The following is a 24,959-nucleotide window of genomic DNA, read 5'->3' as shown; positions in this document are numbered from 1 at the left end:
CTGGTTTTTGGACGGATCGCTGTTCTGAGCTGCCGTGCCGGTGAAACCGTGCCCGACCGTTCCCGACGGATTCGCTTGGAGGTGGTAAAAAGGACAACGTGACTGCTCGGGGAGAGGCGGCAGGAACAGGCACGCTAAAAGATTACTCTGGACATTCAGGTCGTCGTTGTGGAAAGCAAATAACATGGTCAGGGGAAGGAGCAGAAGGTACAGAGCAAAATTTTGGTGTGAAACTTCGGAAACTGCAGGATGGTACCGGGAGCTGGAGGGTTCGGGGCAGCTCTGGGGCCGGAGGCTCGCGATGCTTCCGAAGGGAGGGGTCTTACCCTGGGGGCAGCTTTAATGTCTTCAGATTCATAGCTCTACTTGTAAACCGTGTGTGAAGAGACTTAGAGCCTTCATCCTCAGCCCGATTCTGTAGTTTTTGGCCCCTTAACCTCAGCCGTTCAGCGCCATCGAGAACTGATTAACAAAGTTTGGGCAGTTTATTGCTGTACTGCTGCAAACAGAGTGAAAAGGTGTTTACTAGACACAAGTGCCCTTCTGCAGGCTTGATCCTGAAGAGCTCCTTGAGGGTTTCTGTGAAGCATCCTGCCGCAGAGCATGTGCGGGCAGCCGGGAGAGAAGCACGTAGTGTGCGGTGGCTTGTAAGCCCGGCCTGGACTAGCAAGGAGACTCTTCTACCCCGAGCCTAAACCCGGCCGCTTTCCCTAATCAACGGACTCTTCTTCCCCAGCATCAGTTTCAGAAAATCCTTCGGGGGCACCTCTTTTTTTTTCCACCAGATGAATAGATGGTGTCTCCAGGCTGCGAGGCTTTGCGGGAGGAGGATGGGAGGAGCAGAAGGGCGCCGGTGCAGATGCGGAGACCTGGAGCGTGCAGTGGGTGGCCAGAGCCCGTCTAGACGAGGAACGAGCACGGTGCTGGCCAACGCGTTGAAAATGTCTAGTGTTACATGAGTCATTTTGACTTCTAGTTGTCCCCCGCTTAGGGAGAGCCGAGGCTTTTGACAAAGCAACCTGATCTGTGCCGAAACGTTTGATGCTATCCGAACTAGACTTGGAACACATCGAGATAAAAGTATACCAAAATTACGCAAGATAAGCTGTATTTCATTTGCTGTCCTAACTTTTGCACTGCCTTGTGAAGAGATCTGCCTGCATTGTTTCTCCCCTGTCAGCAAACCCTGATGAGGGCTGGGAGATGGTCCGACTCCTGCGCCCTCCCCTTGGGTCACACCAGCAGCGCCGAGTGCGGTTCTGGCAGGCAAAGTGAGCGGGTGTCCAATGGGTGGATTTCAGTGCGGGGTGGGGTGGGCACTTCTTCCAGTCCAGGGGGCTGAGATCCCGGTGTTTGCATCCCCGAAGAGCGAGGGCGAAGTGGGATTTAGGACAGGAGGCCCCTCGTCCCCTTTCTGCAACAGAGGAGTCACCCCAAGAAAGGGCTTCACCTCATTTGTATAAGCTGTTTGATTTTAAGAGGAGCATTAACTAGTCTGACCCTGATGGTCTGGAGTGCTTTGGAAATGATTCTGAAGAGGAGAATAAGTAAAGCCGTAGAAGTAAATGGAAAGGGGATGAAATACAACATAGATCTACCAGGAATGGATTATACCTCCTCACCTCTCCTCTGGACGTGAAATCCTTTTCTGGATAAAGGAATTGGGCAGATCTGATGTGTCTGGGCTTCTGCAAAGCATTTGATACTCTGCCACATGGAAGATCATAAATGAAAGTGGAGAAGAGGAGGATTAATATGAGAATTGTGGGGGAGAGGCTGGCTGAAGAAGAGACAACAGTTTTTGGAGAGTCACTCCAGTCTGGAGAGAGGTCATGGCAGAGCTGCTCGAAGATGAAATCTCTTTGGATGGGGTTTATTGAAATGGCTTTGGCACGTTAGGTGTGTCAAGAAGGTTTTCACAAAGCGCTGTTGGCCTTTGTTAACACAGCGAAGATTTGGGATGCTGTGGGGAAGAAACCGGGTGACCTTGAGAACTGGGAGAACGGAAATAAGGCAGACTTTGGTTAGTGCCTCTGCGGGGTCAGTCGCGTCCTAACTCTGCAAATAACCCTCTCGCTTACAGGCGATTTAATTCACGTTGGTTTTTCTGAAGCCTCTTGCACACCTTAGACTTCTGCCCTTCCAGCTTACTCCCAAGGCTTCTACCACTTTGCAGCAGCAGCCGCTCCGAGCAGCGGTAGCCGTGTGTTGGGCACGTGTGCCGGTCAGCGCCGGACTAACACCAGGGTGGGAGAAGAGCTGGTTAAGTGACAGGCAGTCGGTGGGAGTGCAAGAAAATGTGTATAAGCTGGCCAGAAACAGTCTGGAAATAGGAGGTTTTTCTAATAATTGCAGGGGGAAATGCTGAAATGGTACGGTTTTAAAAAGGCAAACTTTAGGATGAATCTCAAACAACATTGTGAAGGAAATCAGCAACGCGTTGCTCCTGATGGCGTTGGACCTGAAGGCTGAGAGCCTGTCCTCAGGTCCCTCTTGGGAGGAAGAGGTTCTGCGCTGAGACTTGGGTGAAACTCCTTGACGCTGATGGACGTCACAGCCGTCCTTCTGTGAAAACAGGAAAATTCTTAGCAGCAGGGATAGACTCGGCAGAATCGCTATCCCTGGGAAGGTTCACAGGGCTGGGCGGGGGCGGAGGTAGGCGGGGAGGCCGGTTGGGATATCTGGACGCAGATAAAGGGAGCAAAGTGTTTTGGATGCAGCGGCTGTTGTGCTGTGGAGCGCCCAGAGGAGACCACCAGCAAACTTCGGTATTTTAGGGGGCAAAAAGGCAAGAACCCTTGAGTGGAGCCGCCCCAGCAAAACAAAAAGGCGGCTTGGAATGGGACCCAGAGATGTTTTCTTTGTTGTGGGTTGCCGTCTTCAGGGAGATGGCTGGAGCCTGCGTCCGTCCCCCATTGCCATCTTCCTATTGCGTTTTTTGCTATTAGAATCGACTCGGGTACTCGTAAGTATTGGAGGAGGAGTCCAAGGGCCTTCTTGAAAACAAATACTCAAATGCAGGTGAATCTTCTGAAAGAGTAAAGAAACTCATCCGTGGACCAAAAAGCCCAAACCGTCAACTTTTAATAAACCATTACCCTGTTTTGTTACTGGCAAGCAGAGTCTTTTACAGTCTGAGGGGGTTTTTTAGTAGTCTTAATTATTTAGGATTAATGCTACATTGAATTTGCCCAGTCACTTTAAAAGTAAGACGTGCCCGTCTGAAAATTGGGTCTCTTGGGTATCTGGTGTGATACTCTGAGGTCAGTTCAGATGACCTCGGCCTCCTCTTTTCCCTGGAGGTTCATGCTGGGACCTGGGGGCTGTCGGCGGAGCCTCGTGCTGTTTGGCTGTAGCGCTGATCTGGCAAGGCTGGAGCTTGCAGAGCCCTCGCGGTTTTGTGTCCGTCTTGTTGCTCAGCTCAGGAACGCCCGAGGGGCCTCTTCTGACCTTGTGCGTGGTGCCGCCGGCCAGGGGACCCCGTCCCGAGCGGCACGACCTGCTTTGACATTGAAGTAGCAGCTTCTGCGTGCAAAGGTCCTCTCACCGATTCACCCTCGAGAACTGAGGGGGACTTTGGAGCTCTGGAGGCACCATCCCGCTGCTGTCGTGTGGGTGGTCTGGCCTGGCCCGGCTGCTTTCCTTTTGAACTAAAAAGCCTGATTGCTTCGTGGCCGTGCAGTGAGGCGTCAGTGCCTCGGCGGGCTTGGCTCTCCTGTGGCGCTCCTGCCAGCGCCGTGTGCTGGCGGTACGTGGGACAGTCTCAGCAGGAGGATGGGTCAGGAGCAGGACTTTGCCACGGAAGAAAATCCGGGTTGTAAAATGCATTCAGAGTTCTTGTGCCGCTTTGCCAGAACGAAAATCCCGTCTTCTGCTGTTTTGCAGATGCTTATGTTGACAGTGTAATTCCCGCTCAGCGTGCCAGAAAGGGAATGGAAACCATACTTGATAAAACGGCACCGCAGACCTGAAAGCGAAGCGGCTGAAATGCGATCCTGACTGCTAGTCAAGATAGTTATAATAGTCAAAATAACTAGTTAGTGTTGGCACGCACTGTTCTGCTGGTGATAACTCATTTTCCAGAATCCGACAGCAGAACTACCTCAGGGTTTAGAGGGGCAGCAACGCCTCCCCCCCATCTCCTACCTGTTCCTACCTTGTAAACGCACATGTAGAAAATGCTTAATTACATGTTAAAACGTAGAAGATATCGGTCGCGGTGAAAAATTACAACCCCTCCGTCCGTGTTGCTCTCGCCCTGCCCGCAGCAGCGCGTGTTGCTTTCGGCTGCTCTGGGCCGCGTCTGCGCGGGCACGGCGAGCTGCCCGAGGCTGGCAGGGCACGGAATTGTCCTCGTTTGTTTGTGGCTGTTGATGGTTGACAGTCAGACGGGCCTCGTCGTCTTCCTTTGCTCGGAAGATCGTTGGCCGTTGCTGTAGGTACGGAACCAAGTTAATTGGGATGAGTGGGGGAAATGAATAGATTTGCAGTTGTGCAAACTGAGGTTTAGTCTTTGTAGCCTGCTTAACCCCCTGGGTGGTTTTTTCAAGTCTCTGGCGGGGTTGTGCCCTGCTGGTTCTTCCACACTAGTGAAGTGTTACCGGATGTCTTCCCGTTCTCGATAACCGACGGGTGCACGTCGTTCTTCTGGGCCAAGTCAAGGAAACGGGACGTAGCCCCCGCTGGCCAAGGGCGCTCCCGCGGGCAGCGACCCCGGCTCAGCTGGGACGCAGCGACCTGCTAAGCACCGACTGCCTGAGGAGCTGAAGGGTGTAGTTGAGGTCCCTCTGGGCCGTGTTCACGGGAGCTTGCGTTGGGTGGGTGGCCAGAGCTTCAGACACAGCTAATAAACTGCATTCTTAGCTACCGCGAAGGGGCTCCGAGCGGTGGGGCCGTAACCGGTCTCACCCACAGCGACGCAGAATTGGTATTTGTGAGCTGAAGGGGCGGGTGGGCTTCTCTCTTCCTCTGCAACGGTGGTTGGTAACGTTTTGTTTCGCTTTGTTTTTTTGACAGAGCGGGAGCAGCTTCCACGTGTTTGACCAAGGCCAATTTGCCAAGGAGGTGCTTCCAAAGTACTTCAAACATAACAACATGGCCAGCTTTGTCCGGCAGCTCAATATGTGTAAGTATCTGCTGGGCAGCTCGGGGCGCAAAGAGTAAAGTTTGTCCCGAAATAAGGTTCCCCTCCTCTGCCCAGGTTTAACGTAGGGGACGTTTCATTGGGTTGGGAGCGTTTGCTACCTTTGCAACTGCTCGCTTTTGGGGGGCCAAGTTCTAAGCTTGGCCTCTGCTGAAGGGAATAACAACTTCCAGAACTCAAAGCTTCTGCTAGCTACAAAGAACTCCAGGCTCTCAGGCTTCTTTTATCTTGATATTCCCTGATCCTTAGCGCAGGAGTTCTGAATGCTCTCCGTGTGTTCGCCCATCGGAGCGCTGGCAGTGGCACTCTGCCGCCCTGCGTCATGAAGGGGATTCTTCGGGAGCACCTCCAGCGAGGCGGGGCCGCCGCACGCCACAGCCCCTCGTTTCCTGCTCGCTTTCTTAAGGGGCTGTTGCTGCCAGTGTCGTGTAGAGCAGGCTTGGTCTGAACTGCCTCTTCTAAACAGCAATTATTTAAAAAAAAATAATCCATAGAATCGTAGCAGAACGAGGCTGGAGGGACCTCACAGTCCTTTAGTCCAATCCTCTGCTTCAAGGCAGGATCAGCTACCTCTGTTGTTCCTGATGGCTTGGCATCTAAGCTATATTTTCCAAGCCTCCAGTAATCAAGACTCCTTAAGTTCATTAGTGTAAGGACAGTGAAGCAGTGTTGTTGATTACTGAGTGCCTGACCCAAACCTTCCAGGCTACAGTTCAAATCCTCCACTTTTCTCCTACCTGCTGTGGAAATAGAGTTTTATCCCTTTTCCCGTTGCATCGGCCTTTGTGTCTTTGAAAACTTGATACCTCTCCTCAGTCCTTTTTTTTCTTTTTTAGAGTAAATAGTCTGGTTTTTTAATTCTTGTAGGTTATTTTCCAGCCTTTAATCATTTGCATTCCTTTCTGAACTGGCTTTGCTCCATCCCTTTGAAGAGCAGCGGCCAGTGCTGGGTCTATCACTGGGTGGAACAAACTGAGTAACTCGTGTGTCTCGAAGGTGACGCTTTTGTGTAAATCCCATCGTGGCACTGGCCTTTTTCTCAGCAGTGTGACGTTGGCTTTTGTGTCCAGCTCACAACCCACTACAGCCTCCGGATCATCTTCTCTTCAGCCGCTCCCTGCCCAGTGGTTTGCCCTCCCTTATTTGTTTGGGTTTATTCCTGCCTCAGAGCTGTACCTTGTATTTGTCAGCAGCGACTTTCATTCCTCTTGGCGAAATCGCTTTGAATTGCCGTCGTCTCTGTCAGCGCACTTGCAGCCCTTCCCAGTTGTGCTTTATCAGCCAGTTCAGCCGACGTGCGCGATTCAGTCCTTCGTGCCGTTAATGAAGGTGCTGCACAGGGCTGGGCCCACGCTTACACACAGCACTACAATATTTCTTGCTAACTGCTCCCTAAATAAGGCTTCCTCTGTTGGCTTTACGCCCGCATTGTATCAGTTTCATCTCGCAGATTTTCCTGCTTCGAGGACGTCACGCTTTGGTTGAGATGTCTGCTGCTTGTCTGTTGACAAAGCTCGCTCCTCTGTCACGGAAGAAAATTAAATTGGTTTAACCTGCCCTTTTCTTGTCTTCTGAGGGTTTTCTGTTTGGGTCCTTTACCTGTGCACGTGCGTACGTGAAAAGCGGCACCTGCTCGCGTAGGTCTCTGCAAAGGGCCGGGAGTTCCCAGAGGGTTAGGGAATACCCCATTTCCCATCGCAGCTGAGGAGAGGTGTGCCCAAAGCACCACGTCCTGCCAGGAGAACAGGGATGTGGTGGGGCTGCCCGTGCGTACGAGGCACGGGACGGCTGACGCCTCCAGAGCGTCGCTTATCGGCGCTTTGCGCCTCGCTTGCGGTCTCTTTTGCTGGAGGGCAGGAGAAGCAGCTCGTTTCGGTGGCAGGTAGGAAGGCTCAGCTCCTGGCTGCGGGCGGTGGGAGGCCACCCTGCAGGACGGGCTCCCTCAGCAGCTTGGCTGCATGTCTCTTGTCTCTCCTGTCGCCGCACCCGACTCGCGTTCGGAGGGAGGAGGAGGGCGGTGTTTGCCTCCAAAGCACGTGTCTGCAGGTGCCTTTAGTGCTTGCGTGTCCTGGAACGCTTTGGAGTAGGATCAGCCTGAGCATTACCTTGTCAAATAAAGGCTGCCTGTCCAGCTGACGCTCCTGTAACTGGGAGTGAGAGGAAGAAAGCAAGTGTCCAGTCTGGCCCCTCTCGCTGCATGTAATGTTAAAAGGGCAGGGGGATAACGTTATTCCGGGTGTCAGCTCCTCCTTTCAATAGCAGGGCTAGAAGAGCTGGAACAGAATTAGGTGACCGGACAAAAGCACGTCTGAGTGATAAGGTGTTCGTTTAAAAAGGCGGGGGAAAGAGGCAATAAAGCTCCCAAGACCAGGCTAAGACAGGGCAGAAACTTCTAACACCCCCTTCCCCAAGTGGTTCAATACATCTGGGAAAAAAAAAATGAAGTGTTCTGATCAGAAATGGAACCGAGATGGTTTTTAAGACGTCAAGAGTCGGGCTCTCCAAAGAAAATTCCTGCCCTCGGCCAGACTTTTGGATCCTTCCTACGCCACCGCGGCAGCCGGCGTGGCGCAGTGCTGAGGCGACGGAGGCTTCGCGCTCGCGCTACAGAGTGCGTAAATGTGACTCCCGTGTTCAGGCGTTTATAACTTTTTTTCTAGGCTTCATCTGGTTTTCAACATTGATCCTGTTCTTCCCAATCTGTGTTACAGAGACTGTGATTTACTTGAACTATAAGAGCTATTTCTTAGCTTGTGGTTGGTGGCAGTTCGAGGCTTTCAGTTTATCTGAGAGCCAGAGGCACGGCAGGCGCGTGTCCAGGCTTGTCAGTAAATTCAGTGTGTCCCTGCCCTGCGTGTCCTGTTTGCTTGAAGAACAGGGGTTGCTAAAGGACATGTAGTAGAGGAGAGACCCGAAATGGAACCTGATTTTCTGCCCTTAGGTTAGCGGGACTTGCTTGTTTACAGAACAGCTGTGCAGTTGTTGCATTTTTCTCCGAATGCTTTGTGTTTGGCATAATTGTCTTACCTGTTCGCAGGGAAACTTGAAGCGCTCTGTCCTGGCTGGGTGCATGGTCCAGTAATGCCAAGAGAGCCTCTGAGCGAGCTTTCCGGCTGTGGGTCCCTATGGAACACCCGAGCGAGGGTTGGGGAGTTCCCCAGAACCGGCGCTTCACGGGGCGTGCTGAGCCTTGGTCACCCTTGTGGGCACACCCACAGGCAAAACACAAGTAATTTCCGCCACACTGGACGCTTTCAAGAGCCGGCTGGACAGGGCGCTGGGCCGTCTTGTCCAGACTGGGCTCTTCCCAGAAAGGCTGGACTAGATGATCCCTGAGCTCCCTCCTAGCCTGGGAGTCTGGGCTTAATCTGCTGCACGCCCCGGTGGAAGCGTTGCCTCAGGACGCCTTTACTCCTGCTCTGGTGGCTGTAGGAGCGAAGCGAACCTGCGCTGGCGGTGCAGATCGGGTCCTTCAGCACGCGGTGGGGGTCTGGCCAGAGCTGTTGCTCTTCTGGCCGAGTGTCTCCGTGCTACTGCTCTCCTGCCCTCCACTAATCGAGCAATATTCTTTTCCTCCGTGCTCCCCGCTTCCCAGTTTTCCAAACTTATGCTGCTTAATGCTCCTCTTGCCCTTTGGATGGGCAAGGAAATCGAGACCTGCCTGTGAAACGCTCGGAGATTGATGGGCGCGCTTGTAGCGGCTCTTCCTGCCAGCTCGCGGGAGCGCTCTGGGATTAGCCCAGAGACGTTGCTTCACGGCAGTCTGCTCGGCTTCCTCCCCGCGCACACGGATCTGCGCTCACGTTTCGGCTGTGGGCTCTTGTGATAGGCAGCAACATAAAGGATGCCTTTCATGCACCTCTCACGTGGAGGTTATATCAGGGATTAACTTTAATGCTCCAGATGTGGGCTGCAGAGAGCATTCCAATGTTATTAGAAAGGATGACATTTTCATTACCTTTCAACACCAGCTCTTTGAATAGCTGTGGGGCACACTCTGTGCTTCGTGACCGGGGCATTTCGTTTTTAAGGATCACTTGAATAACCCAAAACTGGTGAATATCACTGCAATAACGTGTAATTTCTCTAAATCACTTTCTGCTGCAAGTGCAGGAAGCTTTGTTGTTTGTTTTTTTTGTTTTTTTTTACCACAGCTGTGGTCTGAGCAACTTAAATAATCCTCTTGATTTATCTTAGTGGTTTACAGAAATGCTGAGATCCAAAAATACTTTGATGTGCTACACTGTTCTCAAGCGGCTTTTAGCCGTTTTAAGTACTTCTGGAGACTTTGGCGCGTAACTTCTGCCCGAACCGCTGGGGAAGCGCTCCCGGCGCGCCGTGCCCTGTCCCACGCAGCGGGGCAGTCGCAGCGTCACCCTCGCCGAAGGTTGCCTTGCCGCGGGAGTAACGAAAGCGGTGCTCGTCGCAGCGGTTCTGGGGAACCGTTTGGAGCCAGGATGGTTTTGATCGTCAGATACTAGAACGTGAAAAACTATAGGGACTTATATTTCTTAAGGTGGAGTAGACTCTTAAAAAAGAAAAAGACTCTGGGGCTTTAGGGAAGGGTGAGTGGATTGGTCACTTGAACACCTGCTTCAGGACGGCTCGTCCTGTTCGCAGAGCTTGTCAGCTCCGCGCTGCGTTGTGCGCCTCACTCGGGGAGGAGTCTTCTGGAAAGGCTCTGAAGCCTTTGGGAAGGCATTTCTTTGCCTTCTGTGCCTTGGGGTCTCCTTTGCTGTAAGAAAATTGCTCCCTGTTCTCAGGTTCAGGATCACGCAGGTTGTTTTTATAGGCGTGCCGCTACGGCAGTCGCCGCGCGGGCCGGCAGGGTAAGGTAGCGCGTGCTGCAGCGAGAAGGCACTGGGACGGAGAGCGGAGGTGCTTGGGAGCTCAGTCAGGCGCGGCGATAGCTCCTCTCCCCTGTGTGCTGAGGGACATGGTGTGGTTTTGTCTCCAGAGTGTTCCTGTTTTCGTTAGTACGTGGGCTGACGGGCAGCGGCGCTTCAGCTGCATCGCGTGGTGCTCTCAGAAACCATTTTGTGCCCTGAATAAATACAACGGAAGCCCTCTGGGATTGCCCGGAGCGCGGCACTAGATGTTTGAGTCTCTTTGGTGGTATCCTTGAAAAAAGTTGTGTTGACATACGTTGTTTTCCTTACCTTGCTCTACGTTGAAAAGGCACGGCAAGGTGCTTGTTACTCGTGTAACAGGACACTTCCCTGTGAACGAGGGGCTTTTATCAGGAAATGGTGAGGTTGATCTGAGACTCTTGGTTTAGTTCCAGCAATTTCAGCCTTTCTTCTTGCTGGCCCATGTTATCAGCCAGGCATCAGCACAAGTTGGTCTTGCAAGAGCTCCAGAAGGTGTTTTTCAAATGACTCTGGGATGTAGAAGTGGATCCTGCCCTTCGCAGCCCTCTGTGTCAAGCTGTTGGCCGTTCAGACCGTACAGAGAGGATAAGCATAAGCCTCCGTCCTTTTAAGGAAGGGTTTCTCATTCCACATGGCATTTTTAGGGTGAGGTCGGTTAGAAAGGAACACCGCGGTGACAGAGCACCGGGTATTTAGGAGAACAAGGGTAACTCATGCTAGTTTCTGCTTTCTCAAATTCGTACTTAGCCTGTTAAGCTTTTTTCCAACTATCTACCCTTTGATTTTCAGATGGCTTTCGAAAGGTTGTCCACATTGAGCAGGGAGGATTGGTGAAGCCAGAGAAAGACGATACTGAATTCCAGCACCCGTACTTCATCCGAGGCCAGGAACACCTCCTGGAGAACATCAAGAGGAAAGTAACCAGCGTAAGTTCACACAACAGATCTTGCTCTGGATAAACTGTGTAAAAACAGAGGATTAATCTGAAAAGCATCGGTGTGCTCTGAGGGTTGGTGGACGTTGGCGTCATTGGTTTATGCCAGCAGCTCTTCTTGCTGTCTCTACCCTCTCGCCCAGGTACAACTGGCAGCGCCGTCCTGCTGATGAGTGGCTCCAGGGTCTTGGCACCAGCCCCTTTGTTCGTGGGTCCCTTTCGCAATGTTTTCAGCATTAGGTTCTTCGTGACAGTGCTGGAGACCTTCCCTCTCTCCCACACCGCCAACAGAAAACAGCCAGCACTCTGGCCTTGCGGGCCAAATTGGTTTGGAGTTCAGTAAAGAGGGTGGCTATATTTTTCCTGGTTTTCTAAACAAGTAGTATCTGTTTGAGTTTAGTTTGCTGTGTCGTCTGGAGAGACTGAAGAGCAGCTGCACCTTTCAGTAGGAGGGAGAGTGACCGTTAGTTGAGCTGCAAGTCTTTAATGAAAATGCTTAAGGAATGAAAAACACGTACGTGCAATGCGTCCGCACGCAGACACGTGAAGATGTGTCAGATATCGTAGTGGAAGGGCGAGAAGGAAGGGTGGGATACCTGAATTATTTCAAACGTGTTAACGTATCCCAGACAGAAACTTGCGCATCTTCCCTTTAAACTCACGGACGTGCTTTACAGCTGCCCCTGTTTCTTGAGCTACAGAATTGCAGTACGTGTCCTGAAGACACGGTATAGCAACAGGCGATATCAGGAGCTCCAAAAATGCTTATGAACTTCCCAGGCTGCTGTTTTAGGCCTGAGGTGCGGGCTGGAGAAACGTGGTTTTGTCATTCTTTTCCAAATATTAATCAAAGCAACGTGTAGAGAGAGTAGCTCGCTCTTCTGTCTATCCCCGGGTGCTCTCAAATAACCAAAAGTGCCATTTTCACCGAGGCATTTAGTCCCTCTAGACATTTTCACAGTGGGCAAATGCGTTAGAAGGATGTAAAGAGATCTTAAAGATATACGACCTGCTGGCAAGTGAAGTGGAGAGAAGCCGCTATTGAATAGGTGAGACGTGTTAACCCCTGTAATGGTTGGCAGATTCATAGGCTTCTCACATGGTACAGCTCTTGTCAAACATGCCTAGGTGTCGTTTCTCGTGAGTATTTTATCAGAAAAATAAAATCATCTGCCCAGAATCGTCTCAGCTGCTTTAACGCTTGCAGTGGCAATGGTGAGGATGTCGAGCGACCGGCTGCCGCTCAGGGGTCGCTGGGAGAGAGCGTTCCGCCTGCAGGCCCCTCTGCTCCAGCGAGCTCGCCCGCCCTTCTCCTCCCGATTTTCTTTCTCAGATCGGCTGATGACTCCCTTAATTGCTAAGACCGGTACTGAGCTCACTGCACGCAGCAAAGGCTTTTGAAAGCGTGGGAGAAGGATGTTTGTTTCCTGTCGTTGGTGCAAATGTGCTCCCCGGTCTCCGTGGCTGCAAAGCTTTAGGTTTGGGTTGTCGTAGATGAGAACATCGTGGTCCGTTGGCCATCTGAAGGTTTGCATAGGCCAACGGCTCCTGTGCAGGCCTCCCCTTTTACCTGAGCGCTGTATTTCTGATCCAAAAAGGTGATTTTTGGGGGGCTGTGACAGAATTTGGTGTTTTCAAATAGCAATATGCTTGCAGAAAACTCGCCTTGTCGGGGGCTGGTTTTAGCCCCTTGATGCAGCGCGCTCAGGCGTGGACGCGGCAGGTGGACTGGCGGGGAGAGATGAATTGTTTGCGGTGTCAGCTTAGGAGCTTAAATAACCATTCTGTAGGAAGGAAACATCACTGACATCTTCCTTTCTGTCTCCAGGTATCCGGTATAAAGAATGAGGATATAAAGGTTCGGCAAGACAATGTAACCAAGCTACTGACCGACATCCAGGTGATGAAGGGAAAGCAGGAGAGCATGGACTCCAAGCTGATAGCCATGAAGCAGTATGTATGCGGGGAGGGGGTGGCAGAAAACGCAGGAGAGTCTGCTCCGTGATTTCTCTCCTGAGCACGTTGTTATTTTTAACACCTCACTGGAGAGATGCTGCTTGCTCGCTCTCTGATCCAGCTTCCCGTTGTCTCGGTGTAGCCTGGGCTTCGAGAGGCTTTCTGCTTAGGGCAACGAGGGGGTGGTGGAGGGACCTTCTGAACGCGACTAAAACCCATTAAAGACCCGGTGTGGCAGCAAGTGGACCTGTCACCCCAAACAGAGCGCAGAGCTTCTTTGGAGTACAGCTCTGCTCTGCGGTATCAGTTGGAAGGGCTGTGAAGGCCCCAAGATCTTCCTTCCCTGCCTTGGGGGTTACAGTCGGAAATTTCAGTCAACGCATGGCACTGGGTCTGTCGCTTGTGATTGATTTTGTTCCTTTCCTCCCACAAAGCCCAACTCTTCCCTCCTGCCTTATGCTGCACCGGGGTATTTGAGTCATTTGGGATAAAGTCTGCCGTCCTTCTGTTCTAATGCTGTATTCTTCCACCAGGCTCTTGACTTCTGACTTGCGCCCAGTTAAACTCCCGCCGGGTACCGCTCACCCAGTATTGCTGTGGGGCTGGGAGGCGAAATGGGTGACCGTGACTCCCGCTAATAGATGCTGCCGTACCGTTAGAGATGGTCGGGGCATCGTCGCTCACCCTCAGGTGACTTTTTCCCATGGTGGTCGTACAGAATTTAGCTGATGTCGCCTAATCCGGATGTTTAAGCGGTGCACCAGGACCTGGCTGCCCGCCCCGACAGCAGGGTCTGCCTGAATCTGCCAGGTCTAAGACTTGCGCTGAGACTTAAAGTTGCCTTTAAGTTTAGGTACCTGCTGAGGCCGCTGAATGGGGGGGGTGTCTGATTCCCTTCGGCACCTTTATAAATCTTGATCGAAAGCTGTTTGGTTTTTTCCCTCGTTTACCTCTCCACAAAGTGGATTGACTCGTACATCGGTGAAGTTCATTTTGTGCCTGTGAAGTTTATTTTGTGCGTAGCTGCTTCACCTCTGCCATTGTTTCTGAGGAATTTGGTTCGTAAGGGGAACAGAGCAAGCAGCTCCATTCTTGCTGGGTGAGGCAGGAAGGCAGGTTGGGCGATTTTTTTCCTCTGTGAACCTGTCCCTTCAACTCTTTCCTCCACACTGTGTTCCGAAGCTTCCCTTTTTGTGGATTTCATTACTACATCTTGTGCTTGCAGATCATTTTAGCACCTCTGGTGTTCATGGGCAGGGAGAGACCCTGCTTCCTCTCCAAGGTCATTCTAGGTGATTCTCTTCTTCTGTTTGCGCCAGGTATGAGCGCCCAGCCTTACATCTAGGCTGTGCTTCTCCTCAGGCTCTTGGCAAGGGGAGAAAGAAAAGCAGATTGTCCCTCTGACCTGTTGGTAAACGGCGGCAGGTGAAAGGTTTGTGCACCGTTATCGATGCTGCAGTGTCGTGGCCCGTGGGCAGCAGAGGCGGCTCTTTGTTTTCCCTTTCAAGTGAGCGAAGTGACTTGCCTAGCGTGGCTTTGAGCGAAAACCTCGTGTGCAGCCAACCTTGAATGACCAGAAAGCTACCTTAACAAAGCCTGCTCAACGTGCTCATAGCCGGCTGCACGCCTTTCCTAAAAACCAACCCAAAATGAGCTCTTCCTTAGTCCTCCAGCCTTGTACCGGAGGTTTTGTCAGTAGGGAGCCTGCTGTTAACTCCACAAGGGGATAAACTCGTGTGTCCCTGGACTGGAAGCTGTTTTCTCCACTTGCCTGGAAAAGCAGCCAGCAGCCTAAAACAGTTCGTTTGCCTCTCGCCGCGATGCGTCGCGTCCTTGGGTGGCTCTGCTCCCAGCCGTTATCGCAACAAGTTCGCGTGGGAGGCTCCTGCCTTTGCACGTTTGCTTTCTGGCCGGTGCAGGGAGAATAAGCGACGCCAAGAGCCATCTTTAAACCCAGCTGCCAGACTTGTGGTCCCAGCACATGGTGCTCATCTAAATTTCTGTGGCTTTCGCAGTCCTGGGGCACGTTTTGAGGTTAAGTTTTGAGGCTTCTACCCCTGTGTTAAGGATGAGAGCATTCGCAAAGGCATTATATGCCTCTAGGCTGCGTTCTGGCTGCTCTGTTGGCTCTCGCTAAAGCAAACATTAGCATTATTAATTATAAATGGTCTGTAAACCACTAGGTGGAGCGCCTACAGCAGTACTTTGAGCTCGACTAATAGCAGAGAGCAGACAACCTCTCTCTCAAAGCAGAAGAGCTTCCCCCCTCCCTTCAGGAAGATCGTTATCAGCCAATTAATAAAAAAATGTGGTTTGCACTTTTTCTGAAAGCTTATCAGGTAAATAGGCTGCTGTACGACAATCAAAACGAAGCGATTTGTGCGACTGGAGTGTTGTGCAACGGCCTGTTAGCGGGCCCTCCTCTTGGGAGCCGTGCCTGGGAGAAGCGCAGTACCGGCTGAGCCAGCCCGGCAGCCCCCGCTCCCCAGAAGGGCGGCCGCCCTCCGCCGCGCCGCCGCTCCTACGCCGTGGCTCTGCTACTCTGCCGCAAGGGCTGCTTCGATTCCCGGCACGACAGAAAGCACCGGGAGACCCACGAGCGGGGCGGGTTCGGCAGGAGGCCTGGGAGCACGGGACCACCACTCGTCAGGGCCGGGCGGCTGCCGGGCCGAGCTGGGTAAGCCGAGCTTACCCAGGCAGGGGCTGTTCAGTCCCGGGGTCGGGACGCCCAGCTGCCAGCTCTCCGTAGCTTCTAGTAGCGTAATAACCTCTTCTGGGTTGGATATGCTCCATTCTTCCTGGCTACTTCTCCATCCTTCACAGCGTCAGCCACTGTTTCCTTGGACTCCTGCAGGTTCTCTGCGTCTCTCGATAAACGCAGCTTTTGGGTCGGCATTTCGTTATCTTTTGTTTCCCCCATCTCCACTGTTAGTGCCGGATCCCTGTACCTGGGCTGCCGTTCCTCTCTTGGAGGGCAGAGTTTGCAAGCCATTTTTCACGTCGTCTTCTCAGGAGCTTGTGGCTAAAAATTCTCCTCTTCTTGAATAACAGCACAGCCCGCTCACTTAAGGCTAGTCTCTCTAGTTCTGGATCTGTGGCGTGCTTCAGAGCATCAGCTGGTTCTTGTCTCATCACTGTCGCTTGTTTTCTTGACAAGCTCTTTAAATGTTCTTGAGGGCCTGCTGGTTTACACCGCGTTGCATCTCTACAGTAGGGTTACTCCAGGTTCCCCTCCTTCCCCTTCACCACACCGATGTCAGCAGCCGCCCTCCTCCGGCATCCGCGCAGCTACGATCATTCCGTAGGCGAAACGGCGCGGATTAAGACCTTCAGCCTGTCCCTGTTGTGCTGCCGCTTCCCGGAGACTCGCTACACCGTTGGATTCCTGCCTCAGCCGCACCACAAAGCGCGCAGAGGTCTCCCTTGCAAATTCTGTGGCTTTTAATCCCCCAGTGTGAAGGCTTGACGTTCGTTAGTGGCTCAATACAGGAACCATTTCTGTCCGCACGAGACAGGAGAGACTTGAGCCGTGATGCAGAAGGTCCACAGACGCGCGGCTTTGCCAGCTCTTCACGCAGACGTCCGGCGAGGGCTGTGCGGCCGCCGGCGTGCAGGGGCACTGGGGAAGGAAAACCCTGTTCACGCTGCAACGGGCTCGGCCTCACTGAGGAAGAGCCCAGACGTCAAAGGTTGGTCTTTGAGGGAGACGTTTAGTAACGGTGACCTCCTGAAGCTTTTCTACACAGAAACACACAGTGTGGTTCAAACTTCCTTGCGCTGGTCTTAAACACCCCAGCTTCCAGAAACAACCACCGGGCGTTCAGGTGCCAGAGCGGGTCGCAGAATCCCAGACTGGTGGGGGCTGGGAGGGACCCCTGGAGCTCACCCCGTCCCACCCCCTGCTGGAGCAGGCACCCCCAGAGCAGGGGCACAGGGCCGCGTCCAGGCGGGGGGTGAATGTCTCCAGGGAAGGGACCCCACAGCCTCTCTGGGCAGCCTGTGCCCCTGCTCTGGCACCCGCACAGGGAAGGGGTTTGTCCTCATGTTCAGGGGGAACTTCCCGTGTTCCAGCTTGTGCCCGTGGCCCCTTGGCCTGGCGTTGGGCACCGCTGAAAAGAGCCCGGCCCCATCCTCCTGACACCCGCCCTTCAGATATTTATAGGCACTGATGAGATCCCCCCTCAGCCTTCTCTTCTCCAGGCTGAACAAGCCCAGGTCTCTCAGCCTTTCCTCACAAGGGAGATGCTCCAGCCCCTGATCCCCTTGGCAGCTCTGCGCTGGCCTTGCTCCAGCAGCTCCCTGCCCTTCTTGCACTGGGGGGCCCAGACCTGGACGCAGCCCTGCAGGTGTGGCCTCACTGGGGCAGAGCAGAGGGGGAGGAGAACCTCCCTCGCCCTGCTGGCCACACTCCTTTCCATGCCCCCCAGGGCACCGCTGGCCCCCTTGGCCCCAAGGGCCCGGTGCTGGCTCAGGGTCACCTTGCTGCCCCCCAGCACCTTCTCAGCAGAGCCGCTCTCCAGCAGGTCCCCCCCAGCCTGTGCTGGTGCGGGGGGCTGTTCCTCCCCAGGGGCGGGACCTTGCGGCTGTTCGTGTGCAGGGGGCTCAGTTGGATACCTGAAGTTTCTTCAACAGTGCTTTAGGGACAGGTTCATTTTGCTGTGAAAAGAGGCTATTTTGTTTTGGCCGAGTGCAAGGTTACTATGAACGAAGAGCGGTAGCTGTGAAAATGAGCTTGCGATGGGACCAAAAGGTCCTGCATTGATCCTCGTCTGATGCTCATGGTTATACGAGGAGATCTCGGTTAACTGTTGGCTCTGTAAAAGACACGGGTCCAACCGCAGCCAGCAGAGCGTGTCCGGGTCTTGTATCAGCAGTGCCAGAACGTTGAATTGTTGGGCAAACTTCAGGAACAGAAACAGAACGACTCAAGTGGTAGAAAACTTGCTGAGTAATGAGTGACCGGAGGAGCTCAGCCTTCCTTCCTGAGGAGGTGAATGAATGCCGGGGTGCCCCCTCGGGAGGAGGCTCCAGCCCGAGGAATGGTAGCTCGAGTATGTTTCGTGCAGTAAGAGAGGTGAAAATCAATAAAATAAGACTAGCAATAAGGTCTGTGCTCTTAAGCGAAAAGAAGTATTTGAATAATACGTGGAAGACTGGTTGATTTCTTCACCACTGAAAGTGCGAATTCCAGGTTCTCCATTCCAGCGCAGCGCCTGGACTCGAAGCAGGAACTCACGCGAGTGCTTTGGCTTGTGCTTTACGGACCAGACGATCCCAGTGCTCTGGGCTTTTTTGGCTTGAAAGCCTGATGCCACAAAGTACGCTCCGGAAAGGTTTCAGTGCCTGGTGTCTTGCTAGCGCCCTTCTTCCCCGTCGCCAATAGGCCTGTCCCCAGCGTACAGGTTTCTGAGGGACCCAACTCCAAGCCTTTTGTCCCCCCTAGAACGGGGTATGCGAGCAGGCGCGGACGTGAGCTGGGTGTCAGCGTGACTTTGATCTCCGTGCTGGACTTGGAGCTGAGTAGCCTTCCTCCGCTGCGGAGGAGACCGGCGCCGTAGCCACAGCGTGAGAGCCACTCCCGGGAAATTCTGCCGGCTTTGGAGCGGAGGCACCGGTGGGAACCAGGGGTTTTCAGCAGGTCATAGCTGAAGGAGGGTCTGTAGGCCAGCTGTTCTTCATCCGCTCCGTCGCGCTCCTCCAACAAAGAGCTCTGATCGCCGACCAAGACCGAGCGCAGCAGTGTCCTGTGAGGTGTCTCTGCGCGGTTACGGTGGGAAATTACAGCTGCTTCGTGTGACCTGACACAGCGACAGTCGGCTCCGAAGGGATGAGGGTGCCAGAAGCATGAAGCTGTGTCTTTGTGCCTGAAACATCCCGTTCTTAATTTTTTTTTTTTTTCCCCATCTAAAGGCGTATTTTGAATTGCGGGAAGAGGGTTCGCTTTAGCTGAACTCACGAGGTGTAATTTATATCGAGCTGCTTTGTTGGCGTAAAAAAAAGTTTACGGTCACAGCTTGTCCTCTGTCGAAGTAAGATCTTTGGAGCACATTGGAAATGCAGACGGGCTGAAGCCAGTAGAGGGGAAGCTGTTCGGGGTGGGGGTTTACTGGTTTGAATTGGATATCATCTTTGGCACATCCAATATAACGCTCACAGTAAATGTCTTTTTATTGCACAGCTGCGAACAGGCCTCCTCAAAGCCTTCTCGTATTGACTCAGTTTAGCCCTAAAAGTCTGCCCGGAAGACTAAGGAATACAAACTCCTCTCCGCTGCCACGGAATAACATGCGTCTGGATAGCTTGCCGTCAGCCTCCAGCGCTGGCAGCAAATGATGGAAAGTAGATAAACTGAACTGTGGATGTGAAAATATTTATTCTTCCTTGTCAGCAGCTCCTTCGGCAGAGCTGGGTAGTGCTCCCGAGGGGCGGAGGTTTGGTGGGCGAGGGCATCGCTTCCCTGCACAGGGGAATCTCACCTGCTTACCTTTGCTTTGTCTGCACTTCCCTGCTCTTAGTCGGACGTATTTGGGGGGGGTTGTTAGTTTTAGGGTGAGGGGTTTTGCTTCTGGAAAACAGAAGTCCCTTGTCTTCTTCCAGGTATTTAATGGGTCTCTGGATATGCTTTAAACAAAAAAAAAAAAGGCAGGCAAGCTACGGGTGAAGCAAGTGTCTGAAATGGCCGTGAGCTTCAGGGAAGATCCGAACGGTCCTTGCAGCCTCCTGCTGTCCTGGCTTTTGGAGCTGAGGGTCGCATTGCATCACGATTTCCTTGCCCTTCTAGTTACCTCATGGAGAAAGATGTGCAAAAAGAGCAGATCCTCTCATTCTGGGGACCATAAAGCCTGAGGCTCCCTTGCCTCTTGCTAAAGGAACACGGAGTCGCCTTTCGTTCTGGCACGGGCGCCGCAGCAGAGCTTTCGTCCGCTCCAGCGAGCTAAAGGGGGATCTGGATCGAGGCAAAGCGCGTCGCTGTGCTTGGTGTTGCTCCTCTTATTCGCAGCTGCTCTTTTCAGTTAATTAACCATCTGAAAATGACTTCTTTTGCTGATTCTTTTTTCCCCTGTTTATCATGAAGTGAAATGTATCGGAGCATATGAAGCCAACCCCTTCAGGCAGTTCTGTGTAGATTGAATAAGCCACAGCAAGGCCGTGAATTTTGGGTTTGGTTTTGTCCTCTACTTCTTCACACAGCTTATCCCAACACATCCCCTTCATCCTCCTGTTCTCTACGTCGTGGCATCTCAGGCAAGCCCAGTGCAGAAGTGATCCTTCGAAACCGTCGCTGTGCAGCCTGGCGGTCCCGCGGGCTCCTCGAGGGTCGCGGTGGCTGAAGGAGCCTGAGTCCCAGCACTCGGCTCTTCCCAAAGAGCACAGGTGCCCGGCTACCGCCGCGAGCCTTGTCAGAGCTGGGGCACCAAGGCTCTGGCACAACTCCTGCTCTGTGTCCCCCCAGCGTCAGCGTAACGGCTGCCCAGCCTGGGCATCGGTTACTCAACATCTCCCCTCGCTTCTCTGTGCCGATATGCGGGAATTGCGTTGGAAGGTACGGCTTTTTCACTCCGCAGCGCCGACAGCAGTTCCGTCCCGGTGCTGAGGCTTTGCTAGAACAGTTACCAACGCGGTGACTGACGTTAAAGGGCACAGCGTAGCTGAAATGCTTAATTTACCAGCGGCCAGTATGCTTTTCCTCACATGCCAGGTTTTGTGTTAGAAGCATTACTGTTAGCGGCTCCTCTGTTTCCAGTTGCTTTCATCTTTTAGTGTTTTAAAATCGGAAAGTCATCAGAAACCGCCACGGGAGAACGGAGAGGAACCCCAGCTCCAGCAGGGGGGAACGGGATCCGCTTGAACTCCGTCCCTTCACCTGGGAGGCCGTTGCCTTCCAGAGACATCTTCGTGCAAAGAGCGGTTATTAATTACACTCAGTTTTGAGCAGGTTACTGACCTAGAATTTCTGCAGTTTCTTTTGGCTTCCGTTCTGCTTTCTTAGCTTCTGAAGCAGTGACTCATCTAAGCCAAATGTTTTCTTCTGGGCTTTTCAACTTGGAACTGTTTAGATTTTAAACTGACAATTGCAATTAAAGCCGGCTCTGGGGGTGCCGCGCTGGCTGTCAGGCACTCGGCGACGTTTCACTGGCTGTAATGTCCTCCCAGCTCTGTCGGTGTCTCTCTGTGATTCCTCATCTCTCGTGAGCGGCCCGCAGCTCTGCAAGGAGGGGCTTTTAGCTTACCCTCAGGTGTGGTAGCACACGTGTCTTTTCGGGCTGTAGAACAGCTCGGGAGGACAAGGCTTGTACTTTTTTATCTGTATGCGTCCACTGCGGGAATGGGGCGGTAGAGAACGGCTTTCTGTGCAGCCGTGGCATCGCCCTGGGAAGGCGTCGCAGTAATCCCTGACCTTACGGGGATAACGAAGTGAGCCCGAGCGCTGGCTGCGTGGGGAGGGTGCAGAAAGACCAGCGCTCGAAATGGAGGCATTTTCTCATGGTTTGGAAATATTTGTCCTGACGAGCTCTTTCGTAGGGAGGAGGGAGACCTCTGCCCGCCTGCCTCTCCGGCAGCGACGGCGCTCGGCGCTCCCCCGCCTGCAGCTTTCCCAGCGCTGCTGCCCTCGTGCGAAGCGCGGGGCAGGAAGGTGAGACGGGGAGGCTGTCGCTTCCCAGTGATTCATCGGCTCTGCCCGAGTCCGGTGGGAGCCCGAGTGTATCCGTAAGTTTAATTTTAAACAGATTGTTGAAAGCAGCGAGCTAGCTGTGGTGTCTGCACCTGTTTTTATCGGTTTTCTCCGCGTCTCCTTCAGGGATTGCGTTCGCTTTGGCTCAGCGCGTGAAGCTCCGCCATGGGACGCTGAGAGCACTTCCTCCTGACCAGGCTCTGTTTACAAGGCCCCGCCGCTTTTACAAGGCCCCAGTTGCTAACAGAATTTAAAAGTTAAAATTTCTCTTGGCAAAAATAAATCTAAACAGACACAAGGACTTGGCCTTTTGCAGTATAATTCCTCTTCACCAGAATTAGTTTACCGTATGCAAACCCCCAGTAAATCATACCAAATAATTTTGACCCGTGTAGCTTGCTTTATGGCTTCAGGGTTCCAAAAGCAACATATATATTATCATTTGACACTGACCTAAGGGGATAGAGTTTGCATTAGAACATTTGTTGAAAAGATTGAATCCATCAGTGTTAGGTGAGAGAAGAGCTGAGCTAGGACATAACGAAGCCAGCTAGGTGATGTCCAAGTTTAGTCACTGTACTCAGAAAAGCCTCATTAACAGAAGCCCTCCCACCTTCGGGGAGTAAGGTGCTCTGGTTAAAAGCTGCCTAAAATCATCTGGGAGATGAGTAACTGCATGGCTTTTAGTCCTAGGCTTAGAATTAGGCAGAACTCTGCAGCCCTGCTTCTCTCTTCACCTTTCCTCAATAGCTCCGAGCGCGCAACTGTTTTGTTCCGCATGTCTGTTCTGCATGTCTGTCCTGGCGTGGAGAAAATGAGGCCCAGTCTGTAGAGCAAGGACGTAAAATTTGTAAGATGATCTTCTGTGAAATCGCTGGCCAGGTATTCTCTGTGTTTTGCACCCTGCTTTATGAGCCCGCGACACCTCGCGTCGCGTTGCCGCAGCCTGGCCAAGGGGCACAGGGTGGCGCGGAGCAGGAGGGGACGGCGCGGGCTCCCAAGCCGGGACTGGAATTCCTGTGCCGCTTCTCGAGCTTGCGCTGCAGTCTGAACCAAGCCTTAACTTTTTTTTGTTTTCTGTACACGAGTCAGTTTACAGGCAAACTTGACCCTTACCTCTCGATAGCACCCAGCAGTGATCCAAGGCGCTTCAGAGACCCCGCTGGCTTTGGCCCAGCAAGCCGCGCCGGTGAGGGTAGCAATAGCAAGGAACGTTTTACTTCTTACATATGGGGTTCTTTTTAAACAACATCTTTGCTAGGGAAGAGCATCATCTTCGCTGGGAAAGAGCAGCGCCAGCAAACACACGGAGGTTCGCTGCGGGCAGCGAACGAGCGTAGATGGATGTACCGTGGGAAGGGAAGCCTCTCGCGGAGGCTGAGCGAGAGGAATAGCGCTGGGGGTGCCGCACTTAGGAGGAACAGGAGGCTAAAACACAGTGCCTGGAGACGTGCTGAGCCGAGAGGCGACGACCGTGCCTGTGTCCGCCTGCCGCGCAAAGCCTGAGGTGCTGCAGCCTGAGACGCGTGGCATCGGTCGCCGCGGTGCACGCCTGCAGGTCCAGTTTTTCAGGGCAAACTCCATGCGGAGCAGGTTCCTTACAATAAATGCGAGGCTTTTTTCCACAAATGTGATTTTTTTTTCTTCTCCAGTGAAAACCTGTTTCTCTTCCTTTCGCACCCTGCTCCTGCCCACAGCTGCTGGGGAGCGAGAGGGTGGCCCATTAGGAAGATCCATCCGTGGTAACAGGACGGAGGCAGCTGGCAAAGAGGAGGCCCGTGTGTCATCCTGCCCAAAGCCCTACAGAGCTCCAGGAAAGCGTGCAGGCAGGCAGCTTCCTGCACCTCTGCGTGGTCTAGTCACCGTGCGGAGCCTTCCTTCTGCCGCTCTGAACAGCCTGGGTGCTTTCTCTGCTGCTCGTGGGCAAAAAAAGGAAGGGATACTCTGCTGTCAGCAAGGAAACGTGGCTGTGCCTTTGCTGTCCGCAGCCGGGGTGGCCAAACCTCTTTATCAGAAGAGTCTTCTGGAGGCAGTAGTGATCTATTCTCTTGTGAACCAGGTCTGCCTGCTGGAATCAGAACTAGATGGAGGAGCATCTTGTCCTCAGGGGCCTCATCCGTGTGCAGCTGAGCAGCCATGGATGTCTGTCTGCATAGAAAGAGCCTTTTTTCTTTGTGCACTGTATAGGGTCGGGCAGCTGGACAGCATCTGTGTATTCCTGCTCAAGGGCCTGCATCCTCCTCCGCGGTGTTCTGCCTGTTATTAACTGGCTGTTTCCTACTGAAAGAAGTGGTATTAGGATTAATTACAGCGCTGTTGCTGAGAACCTGTATCGAGCAGTTTTGCGGGGGCTCTACTTTGCAGTTCACTGGTACCTGTCTGGCAATAACGAATTACAATTCTGCCTTGTTGCTGAATTTCCTTTTCAAAATATGTGAGAATGCAGCGAGCAGAGTTAAGTAATGATGTACTCCTGGTTTGGATTTGGAAGTGAGACGTCACTGTCAAGGCACTGGTTTCTTGTAGAGCTGCAGTAAATCTTGAAGCATAGCAATGTCTTGCTTGGGGGGGTTATGAGCAGAGGCTCCCCACGCTCAGGGGTGGGATTGCAGGAGCTCAGGAGCGGGCATTCACATAATCCCAGACTGGTGGGGGTTGGGAGGGACCCCTGGAGCTCACCCTGTCCCACCCCTGCTGGAGCAGGCACCCCCAGAGCAGGGGCACAGGGCCGCGTCCAGGCGGGGGGTGAATGTCTCCAGGGAAGGGACCCCACAGCCTCTCTGGGCAGCCTGTGCCCCTGCTCTGGCACCCGCACAGGGAAGGGGTTTGTCCTCATGTTCAGGGGGAACTTCCCGTGTTCCAGCTTGTGCCCGTGGCCCCTTGGCCTGGCGTTGGGCACCGCTGAAAAGAGCCCGGCCCATCCCCCTGACACCCGCCCTTCAGATATTTATAGGCACTGATGAGATCCCCCCTCAGCCTTCTCTTCTCCAGGCTGAACAAGCCCAGGTCTCTCAGCCTTTCCTCACAAGGGAGATGCTCCAGCCCCTGATCCCCTTGGCAGCTCTGCGCTGGCCTTGCTCCAGCAGCTCCCTGCCCTTCCTGAACTGGGGGGCCCAGAACTGGCCGCAGCCCTGCAGGTGTGGCCTCACTGGGGCAGAGCAGAGGGGGAGGAGAACCTCCCTCGCCCTGCTGGCCACACTCCTTTCCATGCCCCCCAGGGCACCGCTGGCCCCCTTGGCCCCAAGGGCCCGGTGCGGGCTCAGGGTCACCTCGCTGCCCCCCAGCACCCCCAGGGCCTCTCAGTAGAGCCGCTCTCCAGCAGGTCCCCCCCAGCCTGTGCCAGTGGTGAAGTGGTCTGTAGCAGCTGTATTCTCTTACAGG

General features: G+C 53.3%; 1 protein-coding gene across 2 annotated transcripts in view; it reads left to right on the top strand.

The window, feature by feature from the left end:
• HSF1 (heat shock transcription factor 1) overlaps positions 1-24,959 on the top strand; it is a 74,418-nt gene that overhangs the window by 14,754 nt on the left and 34,705 nt on the right. For both annotated transcript variants that reach the window (XM_075086007.1, XM_075086006.1), the window contains exons 2-4: positions 5,017-5,125; positions 10,804-10,940; positions 12,777-12,901. In XM_075086007.1, coding sequence (XP_074942108.1) covers positions 5,017-5,125; positions 10,804-10,940; positions 12,777-12,901 — 371 coding nt within the window. The remainder of the gene's footprint in view (positions 1-5,016; positions 5,126-10,803; positions 10,941-12,776; positions 12,902-24,959) is intronic.

This window comes from Phalacrocorax aristotelis, chromosome 2 (assembly GCF_949628215.1).
Source record: "Phalacrocorax aristotelis chromosome 2, bGulAri2.1, whole genome shotgun sequence".
NCBI classification, from domain to species: Eukaryota; Metazoa; Chordata; class Aves; order Suliformes; family Phalacrocoracidae; genus Phalacrocorax; species Phalacrocorax aristotelis.
Note: the sequence above shows the minus strand (reverse complement) of the source record. Positions and strands in the feature narration are given on the sequence as shown.